Source organism: Exophiala xenobiotica (genome assembly GCF_000835505.1).
Source record: "Exophiala xenobiotica strain CBS 118157 unplaced genomic scaffold supercont1.4, whole genome shotgun sequence".
Taxonomy (NCBI): domain Eukaryota; kingdom Fungi; phylum Ascomycota; class Eurotiomycetes; order Chaetothyriales; family Herpotrichiellaceae; genus Exophiala; species Exophiala xenobiotica.
Genome location: NW_013562491.1, coordinates 87433 through 102056, shown reverse-complemented (window position 1 = coordinate 102056; position 14624 = coordinate 87433). Strand labels below are relative to the sequence as shown.

Genomic DNA, 14624 nt, shown 5'->3' with positions numbered 1-14624 from the left:
AGTAATTCAATGCATGCTAGAAAAAAAGGATTCTCTACTTCTTGTTGTTGAACACCTTGCCATCAACATAGTTGACCAACTCCTTGACGGGCGCCAGATGGTCACGCTCTGCGCCGAACTGCATTCCCATTCTCATGACTTTCCGGTAGTTCTCTCCGGGGCTGACTTTGCCCAGCACGTATTCTCTTTGCGTCTCTACTCGAGTGGGGACTGGAATGCTTCTGCCCACAATGGCTTCCATGCCCTGCCAGGCGAAGGTGATGGCTTCTTTGGCGTCGGCGGGGATACCTGCGACATCGAGCATGACGATCTTGGTGTCTGGGAACGCCTGTTGCATATAGTCGGTGATGTTGGGGTTCTTCGCGCCGCCACCGCACATGTAGATCTCGGTGAGAGGTCCGTACTCCGTGGGCATGTACCTGTGGTAGTGGTTGACAATCGCCTGTGCCGTGATGCGAGTGATGGTGGCGACGATGTCGTTCGGACTCAACCCTTTCTTCTCTCCGCGAGCGATCAGTTCGTCCGCGATGGTGTCGCGGAAGACCTCTCGTCCTGTGGTCTTGGGGGGATCACGGGCAAAGTACGGGTGCGTGTTCAAGAATTCGTCGACCATTTCCTGGTCGACTGTGCCGGCTTTTCCCATTGCGCCGTCCTTGTCGTACTCGCGCTCGCCGTTGGTAAAGTGCCGCACCGCAGCGTCGATGAAGACGTTGCCCGGGCCGGTGTCGAAGTCGAAAAAGTTGGGGTTCAGCGCTCCATCCACATCCGGCGGGATGAAGCAGACGTTTGCAATGCCACCGATGTTCTGGCAGGCTCGGAGTTTGGTTGGGTGATGGAGAACGAGCGAGTCGAAGAAGGCAATCAGGGGGGCACCTTGTCGTCCAGCGGCTTGGTCCGATATCCGGAAGTCGGTGACACTGGTGATGCCTGTCCGGGACGCGAGGATTGAACCCTCAGCCATGGTCAAAGCGGATTTGACCTGACCTTCTTCCGGGATGGATAGCAGCCAGATCGTCTGTCCGTGGGAGCCGATGGCGTCTATGCTGGAGAGGGAGACATTGTGCTTTGCGGAGAACTCTTTGGCAGCGGCGGCGAATGTCTCGCCTAGAAGCACGTTGACGATACTGAGTTCTTCGGGAGTCGTTGAGTTGTGCTTGATCATGTTCATGACTCGCTTCTTGATGGTTTGCTCGAGAGGCACTTCGTCGTACTTGAGCAGTTCAAAGTGCATCGGCGAATCTGGAGTTTCTTGTCGGAATCGGCACAACGCACAATCGATACCATCCATGGACGTGCCAGAGTTCATGCCCAGAACTGTGATGTCGAGACCGGAACCTGAGGGAACTCCATTGCTGTAGCCATTGGTTTGGCTGTCGCCGTTGACCGCGGAAGGAGCCATGGCTAGGATTTAATTAACTGAAGCAGAGAAAGTGTGGGTGATTGCTTCAATGCCAAACGAGTGCTGTGTCTTGAGGTGGCTTGATCTTCAAGAGTCAATGGAAGAAGTATTAAGCTCCTGAAGAATAAGGGTTCCTTAAATCGAACACAAAAGAAAAAGGGACCGACCGTGACCTTGTGATTTCCAGAAAGCAAGAGGCAAAAATCCGAAATCTGGGCTCGTTAGCCTTCCTGGTGGTTCAGTATCCTACTCGAGACGAGCGTCAAGAGCGTATATGTCCGCTTTCTGGAAGGCCAACGAATCAATCGTATGCCGTGTCGATGGAACTCAATGGGGAGTGGAACGTCGGCCCAGACGACCGAAGATTGTTGCATCGTACCACAGTAATTCTGCGACCGAGGCATCTCCCCTGGCACTGGAACCATGGGAACGGAACCATTGGAACCATGGAAGGAAGGATTTTGGCTCTTCGGTTAAATGGTTAAACGTCAACGTGGTCGAGGCGAGACGAGCATCTATCCACTTTCTCCTTTCTTCTCCCATCATCCGCACAACTCCGCCCCGGAAAAGCCACTAGCACTCTGATCTTGTCATGGTCCCCGATGGCGGGGCGACACCAGGCTCCATGGAGAATAAACCAGTGTGACAGCATCTGCCGTGAAAGCCTTAGGGAGTACGGAGTACCATCGGTCTGGAAGGCTGCGGAAGAGAAGTGTGAAACCGGTAAGGCTTCCTAAATAGTAAAAAAAGGGGGCCGTAGCCTTGGCCGACGATGGCGAGGAAGGGGAAAGGCTGCAAGGAATGGGAATCCGAGTCTTCTACGAAGACGCCATCATCTCAAAGTCATGATCTGAAAGTCCCATGGGATGATTCGCATTTTGATGTCTTGGTATGTACTCCAGTCTTCTCTATAGATGTCAAGATGTCGAGAGGTCAAGGCAATCAGAGCTGTTCCAATTTCTCATCATACACGATGCCAGCCTGTTCCCGAGCTTGATCCATCCAGCCCAACACTCGTAGAGACTCTTCGGCACCAATGACTTCTCCTTGCTTCTCACTGCCTTTTCGGTCTCTCACTGCTGCTGCAATTACATCTGCCTGGTACCAGATACCCCAGCCTCGCTCCACGGGCTTCTTGATGATTTCTTCCTTCTCAATGCCGTCTTCTCCCAAGAACTCCTCTCCGTACCACTGAACGTGTAGTTCTTGTGGCCGAATGGGAGGGAATGGAATCGCGATGGAGGCCTTGGTAGCCTCGATACGGACTGCTGGAGAAGCCTTCTTTGCTATTAGTCGCTGGTAAAAGGCTGGCTTGCTGGACCCGGTCAATGTCATGCTTGTCGTGACGATACCAACGGCCTTTTGCTGCTTGGAGTCCTTTTCGTGCTTTGAGAGAACCAAAGTGTCGATATCGTCCACCTCACCAGGGACACCAGGCACGCTCATTGAGCTGGCATGCGCCACGTCGGTGATGGTCGATCCTGCGCCCAACCCATTGAGAGCAATATCAGCCCAGGTAAGGGCATAGACACCTTGGTCCAACAGACTTCCGGCTCCCGCCTGCTTGTCCAAGAAACGTGACGAGTGAGCCAGATCCGGCGAGACAATGGGGAAGGAGAACTCCGCGTAAACACGTTTGACTTCGCCGATTTTGGGCAGCAGCTCCTCGGTCAGGTACTTGGTAGCAGGCAAATACCTGGTCCACATTGCTTCCATCAAGACCACACCTTGTTGCACAGCCAAGTCGACACATTTCTGATACTGTGCCCGATTCATCGTTGCCGGCTTTTCTAGAAGGACGTTGCGCTTGAATTTCAGCGCCTTGGTGACATGTTCGTAGTGCAGCGTATGCGGTGTTGAGATGTAGACGATGTCGAAGTCGCCCTTTTCCAACATCTCTTCCCACGAGTTGTAAACCTTGACAGATTCCTGGTTGGGAATCTTGTTCTCGTTCATCCATTTGGCAGCACGCTCATTGCCACCGGTCGTGCTGACACACACCAATTCATGCTGAATCGGCTCCGAATCTGGCCTCGGCTGCAACAAATCAGGCAAGAAGACTGAAGCAATGTTTGAAAGCGAGAGTGCTGCCCAGCGGCAGGTGTACTGTTCTTGGGCCATGGTGTCGTAAGGCTTTTTCGTCCAGTCTTTCGGAATTCTCACAACTCTCACTGGGGAAAGCTCCTAACAAGGCCCGACATATGACCTTGTCTCTGGAAGTCTTGAAAAGCGTCAGGCTCTCCCAAACGACTGGATCTCTGCCGGTATCCGCACGAGTGTTGATCTCGTGACAATAATCTTCGTATTCGAACCGCCCCAGCCTAGCAAAGCTCGAGCCTTGTCCCCAGTTTCGCCATTCAACAGCCTTTTAGCCGTTTAGCCACGCCATCGCTTGGACCGTAGCTTTCACCCGTCATCGATCCTGGTGTGATATTCCAGATTTTCAAGCGGGGCTCCTCGTTAACAAGGTGGCCGGAATTAATCAGGTCGTGTGCTGGCGTTGTTTTCCCAGACGCCACTGCCATAGAGAACGGGGGACGTACTGTGGAATAGTTTGCTACAACTATCCAAAAGTGGCGGAGATACCGCTCCCCCAGACGTGCTTGTCCCGGTTTCTGGACTAGCCTCACGCCTGAGCTTGCGTGGAGATTCGCATGGGTTATGAGCAGTCGATGAACTGCCGTCGGTGATAAATCCATGTTGTTTATAAGATCCAGGAGCTAACCCTGGTCCTTCGTCTACCACAATCATCCTTCACCTCCTTCATCTTTTCGATTGGTGATAGATCACCTAGCTTCATCACTTCAGAGGATCTAGTATCGACATCCCATACAGTCGCCGCCATGGGGCCCCAAATTTGGAGATATGTGCCTGGAAAGGCTCTCATGTTCTTGACCAACCTGTTCACCGCCGTTGCCCTGATCTTCGAAGGTGAGCTTGTACCAGATCATGCTGAAGAGGAATGCCATTTCTAACATGTTTCCTTCCACCAGGCTACAACCAAGGTGTACTCGGAACGGTGTCCGGAACTCCTGGCTTCATCGACATGGCTGGGATTGGTGCCAATGGCGTAGTCACAGACACAACCAAGCAGGGTGGCCTCGCTGCTGCCTACTACTTTGGCGCAATGTGGGGATGTTTCATCGGCGGTAAGGAGGTGTTCTCTCTATACCCGTTTCCGTCCACGAGCTGACGGAGAAAATGCAGGCTGGCTTGGTGACAAACTTGGACGAAAGAAGGGGGTCTGGATTGGATCCGTCTTCTGTATCCTGGGCTCCGCCTTGATGGCCGGCAGCCACAACTCGGACATGTTCATCTGTGCTCGTATTATTGCGGGTATCGGTATCGGCTTCATCAACGCCATCATCCCGCCATGGGTCAATGAGCTGTCTCAAGCCCACGACCGTGGCTCGACATTCTCCCTGGTCTTCGTTGCCAACTTTGCTGGAATCGTCATCGCCTACTGGCTCAACTTCGGTGTCCGCAACTCGGGCGTCGAGTTCAGATGGAGGTTCCCATTGGCATTCATGGCCATTCCCATGCTGATCGTCGCCCTCACCGTGTTCTTTCTTCCAGAGTCTCCAAGATGGCTCATCTCGCATGGCGACCGGCAAGAAGCAATTGACATCTTGAGAAAACTCCGTGGTGACCTTGCACACGACGACCCCAAGATCCTCGCCGAAGTCGAGCAACTCGACGCAGTCGTCGAGGCCTCTCACCACAAGCGCAACAACTTCATCAACATTGTCTTGGGCGGCCGGTACTCAGGCCAACTCCACTACGGCCGACGCGCCATTATGGGTTTGGCCCTGCAAACCATCCAGCAGTGGACCGGTATCTTGGCCATTGCCACTTGGGCCAGTGTCCTCTTCGGTCTCGCCGGCTTCGACGAGTACAAATCGGCCTGGCTCGGTGGTCTCGTCAACACGTTCGGTATTTTCGGTACTGCCGGAGCCGCCCTTGTCATTGACCGACTTGGTCGTGTCAAGTCTCTGATCGTCTCGTTCATCACCCAGGGTATCTGTCTGATCATCGTGGGCGTCTTGATCAAGGTCTCCGAAGAGAAAGCGGCCTCCAACCCGGCATTGGCCACGCAACTCGGAACCGGTGCTGGAGCTTTCGTCTTCATCTTCTTGGTCTGCTTCACCGTCTTCAACATTGTCCCCTGCTGGATCTACGGATCCGAGATCTTCCCAACTGGTGAGCCTTACCTTATTCCCTGACAAGCCTTCTCTTTCTCTTCGGAACTAGACATAACTAACGAAATTGTCAACAGAAATCCGATCCAAGGGTTACGGCTTCACCATCTTCGGCTGGGCCATCGGCTGCGGCATGACCACCTTCGTCATTCCCATCATGTTGAACCGTCTCGGCTGGGCCACCTTCATCTTCTTCGCCGCCATGAACGCCGTCTCCGGCCCCATCATCTACCTCTTCTACCCCGAAGTCGCCAACAAGACCCTCGAGGAAATCGACCTGCTGTTCACCAGCAACAGCCTCCTGGTCAAGAAGAACATGCAGGAATACAACCGCCGTGTCGCCGAGGCTGGCGGAAACGTCGCCGTGGCTGCGCGTCGCTTGCTCGACGAGGTTGATGGAACCACCCACTTGGATCCCAGACGTGTCTCTGTCGTTGAGTCGGCAAACGACAAGGATGCCGAGCGCTACCACGTGCAGGATGTTGAGAAGTAAAGGAAAAGGAACTTGAATCTGGCCATGCCAAAAGTGTGTGTGTCTGTGTCTGTGTGTGTCACTGTGCGAAAAGACCAAGACCTACCACGGTTCAGGAGAAAATTGCAGCTACAAATTGAAGCTACAAAGAGGGTCGAGCAAACCACCAGGTAGAAGGTACCACGGTACCTTTGTACCTTAGTCGTGATGGCTGTAATATATACGGCCGGGCAATGTATACAATTCACCAATCAACCCTGAAAACCAAATTAAGGATGGGGCTGGGGCTCGTCTCGAGCTCGTGTCGAAGACTTTGCCGCGTCGTGTTAGTAAGACCCGCGAGCTCGAAGTGAACTTGATCAATGCCTCGAAGCAACTTCTTGTTGGCTCGGCGCACCAGATCTGGTATACATATAGCCGAGTCAAGCACTACTGCATTGCTCGACCCTCCGTGCTGGAGGGCAAGTGCTTTGCTGTCAAACACGTCGATCCATGTTCGATCGATAGAAAGGGAGACCCGATCGTTATGTGACGTTCTCACTCGTTACACCATAACACTTGAACCGCAAAAGGACGAAATACTGAGCTAATTCACTCAGGAATTACTAATAGCTACGAGGTGTATATAACCGTGACACGTTCCTTTCATGGTTGAGACAGATAACCCAAATGCGGCGGTGTGCTCGATAGACCACCTTCTGTTAACTCTACGAGGTAGGCCAGTGAGCACACACTGCATCCCAGTTGTATCACTGGCTGTGGACTGCATAATAACTTGTACTGGCTTGTTCGGAAGGCGCATAGATTGATAACCCTTGCAACGCAACAGCTGTCAACATTATTTTTTTCAATCCAAATCTACCGCCAAGTACGAAAGTCGAAACGAAGACACACTACTGCAGCACAGCAGGATGCTTCCACGAACTGGCGCCACCATCCACCAGCAAGTCTTGCCCCGTGACCCAGCCTGAAGCTTTTCTCGAACACAAATACAACAGCGTGCCCTTAACCTCTTCCGGATTTCCAATGCGGCCGTACATTGTCTCCTTCTCGAACTGTTTGACCAAGTCCGGTTGCTGACTTTGCAATCCTCTCATCATATCCGTCATCATATAGCCTGGGCTGAGACTGTTGACACGAATGCCGTAGGGAGCGAGTTCCATGGACAGAGGCGCCACAAGACCTCGCACGGCGGCCTTGGAAGCAACGTACGCACTGATGTTTTGCGCCGTGCTGGCAATGTGGGTCGAGATGCTGCCGATAAAGACGATGTTGCCACCGTCCTGAGATGGGTCGACCTGAGGAGTTTTCCCATCTGAACTGTTCTTGGTCAAGCGTCTGACCATGCTGTTTGCACAAGCTTGAGCCACGAGGAACGAGCCTGTGAAGTTGACGGCGAATGTGCGCTCGATGTTGCTCTCCGAAGTCGTCAGGAAGGGTTCATCCTTCACGATGCCGGCGGCATTGACGTTAATGTCAATTGATGGAAATTCCTTCTCGATTTTGGCAATAGTATCTTCGACGTTTGACCGCGAAGTGATGTCGACGCGGTAGTATTCGACTTTGATGTTGTGCTTGTCTCTGAGCTCAAATAAGGCTGGAGAAGGCTCCGGCAAAACGTCGAGAACAGCTATATTGCACTGTGCTGATCCTAGCACTTCGGCGAATGCTAGACCCAGGCCACGAGCAGCACCAGTGATGACTGCGGTCTGACCTTTTAGAGAGAACTGCCACGTTGGTTAGACCGCTGAAAATGATCAAGGCGACGAGAATTGATATACCATATCCATGTTTGTTTGAATTTGTGTGTATGATTTAGGGCTCAAGTGCTGATTTTGATTTCTCGAATGGCCAAATTGTTGTTTTATTTTCTCGAAGATACACTGAAAGCAAGATCACTCGAAGGGCAATCTAGATCATATGTCGACTGATGAGTCCTCCACGTAGTCCTCCCACTTGGGACTCTTTTCATGAGCCCCGTATTCTCTGGAGACCTTGGGTCGAGGCTGCTATCGGTTGGCATGACAAACCGTCTGCATCACGGAACAGTGGAGAGCAGTATTCCGATAACGTCACATGGTCGCGAGGGTTTGCATATTGAACGCCAAAGCTCGCTTGTAGACCCGACCATAGAAGTGCTACCGACCACGAGCAATTGCCGTTTAGCCGTTTAGGCGAAAGGAGGGGGCTCCACGCTGCCCATACTGCCCACGATGCCCAGATTGGCTTGGAACGTGCATTCACCGCGTGACTGGAGAACTTCTGAGCCTCTTGCAGCAAAGGCAACCGTTTAGCCGAAGAAACACAGAGAACATACGAGACTGAGGCTCTTGGTCTTGGAAGTTAGCGAGAGGATGTCTCGTGATCGGCAAGCTATTAGCCTATTACTGTGCACACAGTACATCGACTGTTAAGGCAATACTAGCTCAGGACCCGACAAGCACCATGAAGCAGCAGCAATACACACATATCGTCGTTGGTGCCGGCTCGGCTGGCTGTGTCGTGACAGCAAGAATCGCGGAGGTTTCAACGAACAATGTCCTTCTCATTGAAGCCGGCCCAGACTGTGGGCCAAATGATCAGGACATGCCTAAGGGGATTCAGGATGCCCGTCGAGTTCCGATGAAAGGACAGTCAGAAGTCTTTGACGCCCGCATAGACTGGAATGTGGTAGTGGCATTGCCAGGAGGTGGTTCGATGGTCGTCCCACAAGCCAAGATCGTTGGTGGTGGAAGCAGTATCAACGGAGGCACAGCTTTAAGGAACACTGCAGCAGACTCACAGGAATGGGTCGATCTGGGCAATGCTGCCTGGGATCACGACAGTTGCTGTAAGGTGTACGAGTCGATGGAAGGCGATCCGGTGCGAGGAAGTCGGGGTCCTCATCCCGTCCTCCGAACGAGGAAAGAAGAGACGGGCAAGATTCAGCGCGCATTTGTGGAAGGAGCTGTGTCAACCGGATTCCACGAAGTTTTCGATCTTAACGAAACCGGGTCCGAAGGTGTAGGACCGTCGCCAGTATGCCGTGTCGGAGACCGTCGTATCAGCGCAGCAAATACCTTTATTGATCCTATTCGGAGTCAACCAAACCTGACCGTCCTCACACAAACCCAGGTTGACAAGATCACGTTCACTGGAAACAAAGCAACCGGCGTCATGTTGGTTGACGGACAGCATATAACTGCAAGTGCGGAAGTCATCCTCTGCGCCGGAGCGATTTTCTCACCTGCAATCCTACAGAGATCTGGAGTTGGTCCGTCAGATCTCTTGAAGGCCCGGGGTATATCAGTGGTTGCAGACCTTCCTGTTGGAGAAAATTTGTCAGATCACCCATGCATCCCGATTGTGGCGAAGCCGAAAGAAGGAGCATACAGGGAGGGTGACTATTCCTTGCAAATGCAAGCTCGGTGGTCATCGTCGATGCGACCAGGGGCTATCGACTTGCAGATGGTCTGTTTCAGCTACCTGTATGCTCAAGCTCCTGATCCGAGGGTCCAGTCACGAAGTCTGGCAGGAACCGCGACCGGTCATGTCGCCGGGATTGGGTGCAATGTCAACAAACCGACCTCATTGGGCACGGTCCAGATACGCTCGACCGATGCCAAAGAAGCCCCTGAGGTCAACCCAAACTATATGGCGACTGAGCATGACAGACAGGTTGCACGGGAGATTGTTCGGAAGGCGTACCAAGTATTGACATCCCAGGCGATGCAAAAGGTCCTTGGTCAACCCATGGGTCTTGACAAGCGAGTGATCGAGTCAGACGAGCTCTTGGACGCTTGGCTGATGTCGCAGTTCTCGACGACCTACCATTTCTGCAGCAGCTGTCGGATGGCGGCCCGCAATCTCGGGGGTGTCGTAGATCAGTCCGGGCGCGTATACGGGGTGGAAGGTGTTCGAGTGGGCGACGCTAGCGTCATCCCCACTGTGCCAGCTGCCAACACGATGGCGACTACCATGATGTTTGCAGAGAGGATAGGACGTAGTATCAGGGACGGCAAGGATGTACGCATGTCATTGCGACCATCACTGTGAGTTTGGTCCTTGTCGATAGATGTCACCAATAGATATTTAGTGCCGGAAGTGCTGCAACTTGCTCGTGTAAAGGATGGGGAGGATGGCGAGGGTGGCGGTGATGGTCTCGTGAAAGTGGAAGCGGAAGTGTTAGGAAGTCCAAAATTGCTTTTTCCGACGCCAAGAGATTCATTGCGGCGCGGTTCTCGACTTTTGCTACACCCCAGGCCGCCCCTCCCATCCTCAGCTTTCCTACTGACCAGTATTTCCTCGCTGGTGATAATTCGCAACTTGAGAACAGCAGCGACATGGTCTAAAGTTGTGCATGATCGGGGATGAACCCCGGAACTGACAACTCGTCGTCGAAGGCCGGCACTCCACGCGTATCCACTTCCATGGCAGATGAAAATTAGCAATGTCGTCAAATTCTAGTCAGAAGCCTAAGTCCAGAAGGATTTCCAGAGCCTGTGACTACTGCCATCGACGCAGTATACGGTGTCGCCCGAGCGGCGACGGTCCCAACTGCCAAAATTGCATTGAGTTCGGGCAGCCATGCACGTTCGAGCGTCAAGCAAAGCGAAGAGGTGTCCCTCCTCGCGCCAGAACCGGGCACGTCGTCACAGACGAGTATGAGACAACATCAACAACTTCCTCCAGGCCGTCTCTCCCGCCTTGCGCAGAGAGTCGAAGCTTGTCCGCCAGCCATGAGACTCCGACTATACGCAATTCTTCAGCCATCGCCACCAGCCTCCATCATGATCGCGAGGCGCGAAGGACCAACGCGATGGCGATTGTCAGTCATAAACAATCAGGATCATCCGGAGGTCGATGGCGCGCTCCGCATATCGCCAGTCAAGCTACAATCATGGATCTAGTGGAACTCTACTTTGAAATCGTATATCCCATTTTCCCATTGTTTCACCAGCCTACCTTCGTCCGGAGTGTGGCTCGTGGAGAGTATTCGGCGAGAAGAACTCTCTTCGCCTCTACGATGGCGGTCTGCGCTCTAGTGGCAGCTCGCGCTCGGGATGCCGCAGTGTATAACCCGCGCTGGGATATTGAATCTTTGCAAGAAGTCGATTCTGAGGTTTTCTATGCCGAAGCAGCTTTGCAGAGCGCCGACGAAGACCTTACGCCAGACCACAACCTAATGCGTGCACACGCTATTTTGGCCATCTGTGCCATACAATATGGAAAGCCACGCGACATGCACAAGCATCTGGGCAGGTATCACACTCTTGTGGCTATGGATGGATTGCACGATGAAGCAAATTGGCCACGGAATATTGGCATCGTCGAGACGGAAGAGAGAAGAAGACTTTTCTGGAGCATCTACACTCTCGACATCTATACTTCTGTTGTCTGGGGTGGTGTGATCCGCTGTCGAGAACAGCAGTCAAATGTTTCATATCCCACGGAAATCGACGATGAACTTTTTAGTGACAGTGGCTTCTCATCTCGAGCCTCGATGTCTCCAGCAGTGATAGGACCATCACCAAGTCGAAACGGGGTGCAGGTGCAATCCAGCAGTTGGTTATGTGGGTGGAATTTCATAACAGACCTTTACAGAGTCCTTGAGCATGTCATCACCCATTTCAGGGACAGAAGGTCTCGTCTGCATAAACGGTCATTCCTGCACGACATTTTCAAGGACCAGCCGGGTGTCTCCCAATCCTCTGTCCGTGACAGCGTCATACAGATGTACATCAACCTTCCGCAGTGTTTCAAAGAGACACATCCTATCACATACGATATCAAGCAGGACAGATTCGGTTTTCAAGCAGCCAATATAACAGCCACAATACAGCTACTTCGGATGGTGTTGTTTGCTGCTGGTGGGGCGAGCATTGAGGAGCGGTGTCAGATCGCCAACGAAGTCATTGGAGCTTTCAATGCCGTGCCGGTGGCGTATCTTAAAGCTATCAGCTCACCGTTGACACACCACCTTGGCGGTATTGGACAGATTTTGGGTTCTGTCTTCGAAGAACCACTTAGCGACGCCGACTACAACCGCGTCCGATCAGTCATGCTGGCTATGGCACAGTTGCTATCGAACCTAGAGGGGATCCAATCGAGTGCCAGTGCGAGCGAGAGGCTCCGTGTGCAAGTGGCGCGTATTGACGATTATATGGCTAGTCAACGCAACGCCGTGACCAGGGCACAGCAGAATATACATCCAAATCTACAGCAAACGCTGCATGCAGACAGCGACCCGCTGCATTTCGCCGGCCTCGCTGCTGCCGGGAGTGATGATTCTGTCACGATGTCACCATTCCAGGTGCCGCACGATCTATGGGGAGACTTCAACTGGATATTCGACTTCACACAGCCGTTGGGCTGAACGAGATAGCGCTGGCTCCTTGGAAATTTTACCCCAAATATGGGTCGTTCTTGGGATTCACCAAGTAAAAGAATGTATCCTTGTGTATTGTATAATTTCATGTTAGTGTATACCTGGGTATAGTATTTAGTATGGAGGAATGAATGAATAAAGCCGCAGACCGAGTTCCATCGGCCGTTCAAGTGCCAAGATTGCATCATTAACTCCGATATTTCGCTCGATTTTCGTATCGCAATTTAGTTGAACAGGAGCAACTCAGTTGGTAGCTGACACAAACACTCGTCAACCACGACGTTGGGCATCAAAGAATGTCTGCGTGGCATGGAGCACGAAGTTTGATTGCAGCAGGGAGACCCAGGTGGTTTCCATCGGAAGCCATTCTTCCTCGGAGCGCAGGAGCCCGGCTCTTCTCCAGCAACATCCATGCATCACCTCTGACGCGGTGCCGGCGACACCAGGCCGAGCTTGAAATCAAGAAAGACCATATCAGGCAATATATTCGAACCCTTGAGCATGGAAGGAGGCGCTTCTCGACGAGTCCGGCGAACAGGCACGGACACCTTGACCCTCCGAAACCGGGAGAAGAGTAGGATTACAGATGTTTTATAGAAGTGCTCACAGGCTGATGTTGAGGACAGGCTACACGTCACATTCATCGACAAAGATGGCGAGAAATACACCTTCGAAGTCGCAAAGGGAGACAATTTACTAGATATAGCGCAGGCCAACGATATCGAGATGGAAGGTATGTACAACATTCGGCTCCAGCACAAACAGGTGTCCGGCTTTGCGAGGGAAGGCAGGAATCCGTGAGATAGAGAACTGACTGCTTATCACCTAGGCGCATGCGGCGGCTCTTGCGCCTGCTCAACCTGTCACGTCATTGTCGAATCCGAAGAAATGTACGATAAAATCCCCGAGGCCAGTGACGATGAGAACGACATGCTAGATCTGGCGTTTGGATTGACCGAAACATCACGGCTAGGATGCCAGGTACATATGACGCCCGAGCTCGACGGACTCGTGGTCAAGCTACCACAGATGACGAGGAACATGCAGGCTTCAGATTTCGAGAAGCGGTGATGCGGCAAGACAAGGAAGAAGCGGTTGTTGTTGACATGTCACAAAATAAAGCTGTACATGTACTATCATAATGTTGCTCTCGCACCCAGCGGAGCATATGCCTTCAACTCGGGACGCGCAACTCATCACATTTTCCATTGACAAAGGGCTACGTTATTGCACTGCGGTAGCCTTCTTCTTCCCTCCTATTAGATCCAGGAACCCTTGTTTACTCATCTCATTCACCTTCTCTTCACGATTGGCCATTCCAATCGTCCCCTTCTTTCGTTCCTCCCGAGCTGCCTGCTCGCCTTTGACCTGGGCGGCCCGAATGGCGTTGAACAGCTTGACCACACCCCGTTGTGCGATCTTGCGCAGGCGCTTTTCCTCCTCAGCGATCTCTCCTGCTGTGCCTGAATTCAACCCCAGCACGTCCTTTATTCTTCCTCGCTCTAGGTCTTCACGGCGCTCTGCTCGTAGTTTGGCCTTGGCTTTCCTTTCGAGCTTCTCATCTGCGAGGGAGGTACTCGTGTCTGTGGCCTGTTTGCTTCGGGATAGGACGGGGTCTTTGCGGGCTGATTGAGAGAGTTTGGTGGATAGGATTTTGGAGATGGAGGTAGAGAATGCTTCCGGGTCGTTGCGTTTGCTTGCTCGTTTTCGGTTGGCACCTGTACCGACTGTGTTTGCATCATCATCGTCGTCGTCGTCTGATAAATCTTCTCCTTGCTCTGATCCTTCATCTGCGCTGTCTTCGCGGTCTTGATCTTGGGCATGCGCTTCACCATGCACATCTTCCTTCTTTTTGCGCTGTTCTGCCGATTTTCGCTTCGCCTTTCGCGCCGGGTGTACCTTTATGCCCTCATCACTGTCGTCGAGGTTGACCGCTGCAAAACCTCCCTCATCTTCTGCGTTTGAATCCTCCGAAGAACTGTGGTATTCCGTCTGTTTGCGGAACCGCTTTTTAGGACGTTCGGTCTTGCCGCGCATACCATCTTCGAGTCTGCGTTTCTTCTGCGAAGGGGGAGCCATTGTAGAGGATGTGACAAGAGCCGGTGATCGTTCGTAGTGGCTTCAGATTGGTCTCTGACCTTGACCAAAAAAATGTTAGAATTTCTTTGCTTCGGTAAAACTGCGGTC

At 52.5% G+C, this 14624-nt stretch overlaps 7 protein-coding genes across 7 annotated transcripts; 3 read left to right on the top strand and 4 right to left on the bottom strand.

The window, feature by feature from the left end:
* Nucleotides 1-34: 34 nt before the first annotated feature.
* PV05_06192 (uncharacterized protein) lies at nucleotides 35-1399 on the bottom strand (the record flags this gene model as incomplete). Its single annotated transcript, XM_013458909.1, has 1 exon — nucleotides 35-1399. One exon carries the CDS (start codon nucleotides 1397-1399, stop codon nucleotides 35-37), a length of 1365 nt encoding a protein of 454 aa, XP_013314363.1.
* Nucleotides 1400-2341: 942 nt separating this feature from the next.
* Nucleotides 2342-3520, bottom strand: PV05_06191 (uncharacterized protein; the record flags this gene model as incomplete). Its single annotated transcript, XM_013458908.1, has 1 exon — nucleotides 2342-3520. The coding sequence occupies one exon, from the start codon at nucleotides 3518-3520 to the stop codon at nucleotides 2342-2344; it is 1179 nt and encodes a 392-aa protein (XP_013314362.1).
* Nucleotides 3521-4242: 722 nt separating this feature from the next.
* PV05_06190 (uncharacterized protein) lies at nucleotides 4243-6091 on the top strand (the record flags this gene model as incomplete). The annotated part of the gene is made up of 4 exons (XM_013458907.1): nucleotides 4243-4330; nucleotides 4393-4548; nucleotides 4607-5599; nucleotides 5676-6091. 4 exons carry the CDS (start codon nucleotides 4243-4245, stop codon nucleotides 6089-6091), a joined length of 1653 nt encoding a protein of 550 aa, XP_013314361.1.
* Nucleotides 6092-6963: 872 nt separating this feature from the next.
* On the bottom strand, nucleotides 6964-7860 carry PV05_06189 (uncharacterized protein; the record flags this gene model as incomplete). Its single annotated transcript, XM_013458906.1, has 2 exons — nucleotides 6964-7797; nucleotides 7852-7860. The coding sequence occupies 2 exons, from the start codon at nucleotides 7858-7860 to the stop codon at nucleotides 6964-6966; spliced, it is 843 nt and encodes a 280-aa protein (XP_013314360.1).
* A 655-nt stretch (nucleotides 7861-8515) lies between these two features.
* PV05_06188 (uncharacterized protein) lies at nucleotides 8516-12425 on the top strand (the record flags this gene model as incomplete). The annotated part of the gene is made up of 3 exons (XM_013458905.1): nucleotides 8516-10101; nucleotides 10521-10877; nucleotides 10937-12425. 3 exons carry the CDS (start codon nucleotides 8516-8518, stop codon nucleotides 12423-12425), a joined length of 3432 nt encoding a protein of 1143 aa, XP_013314359.1.
* Nucleotides 12426-12673: 248 nt separating this feature from the next.
* Nucleotides 12674-13637, top strand: PV05_06187 (uncharacterized protein). Its single transcript, XM_013458904.1, has 3 exons — nucleotides 12674-13011; nucleotides 13064-13170; nucleotides 13267-13637. Exons 1-3 carry the CDS (start codon nucleotides 12734-12736, stop codon nucleotides 13506-13508), a joined length of 627 nt encoding a protein of 208 aa, XP_013314358.1. The 5' UTR covers nucleotides 12674-12733; the 3' UTR covers nucleotides 13509-13637.
* A 12-nt stretch (nucleotides 13638-13649) lies between these two features.
* Nucleotides 13650-14546, bottom strand: PV05_06186 (uncharacterized protein). The gene has a single exon (XM_013458903.1). It carries the CDS (start codon nucleotides 14514-14516, stop codon nucleotides 13662-13664), a length of 855 nt encoding a protein of 284 aa, XP_013314357.1. The 5' UTR covers nucleotides 14517-14546; the 3' UTR covers nucleotides 13650-13661.
* Between the last annotated feature and the right edge of the window lie 78 nt (nucleotides 14547-14624).

Excerpts from the sequence above, each read along its gene's own strand:
- PV05_06186 (XM_013458903.1), bottom strand. The coding sequence starts at position 14,516 with ATGGCTCCCCCTTCGCAGAAGAAACGCAGACTCGAAGATGGTATGCGC.
- PV05_06187 (XM_013458904.1), top strand. The coding sequence starts at position 12,734 with ATGTCTGCGTGGCATGGAGCACGAAGTTTGATTGCAGCAGGGAGACCC. Across the intron at positions 13,012-13,063 it reads CCTCCGAAACCGGGAGAAGA|GCTACACGTCACATTCATCG; the intron begins GTAGGATTACAG and ends TGTTGAGGACAG. Across the intron at positions 13,171-13,266 it reads CAACGATATCGAGATGGAAG|GCGCATGCGGCGGCTCTTGC; the intron begins GTATGTACAACA and ends CTTATCACCTAG.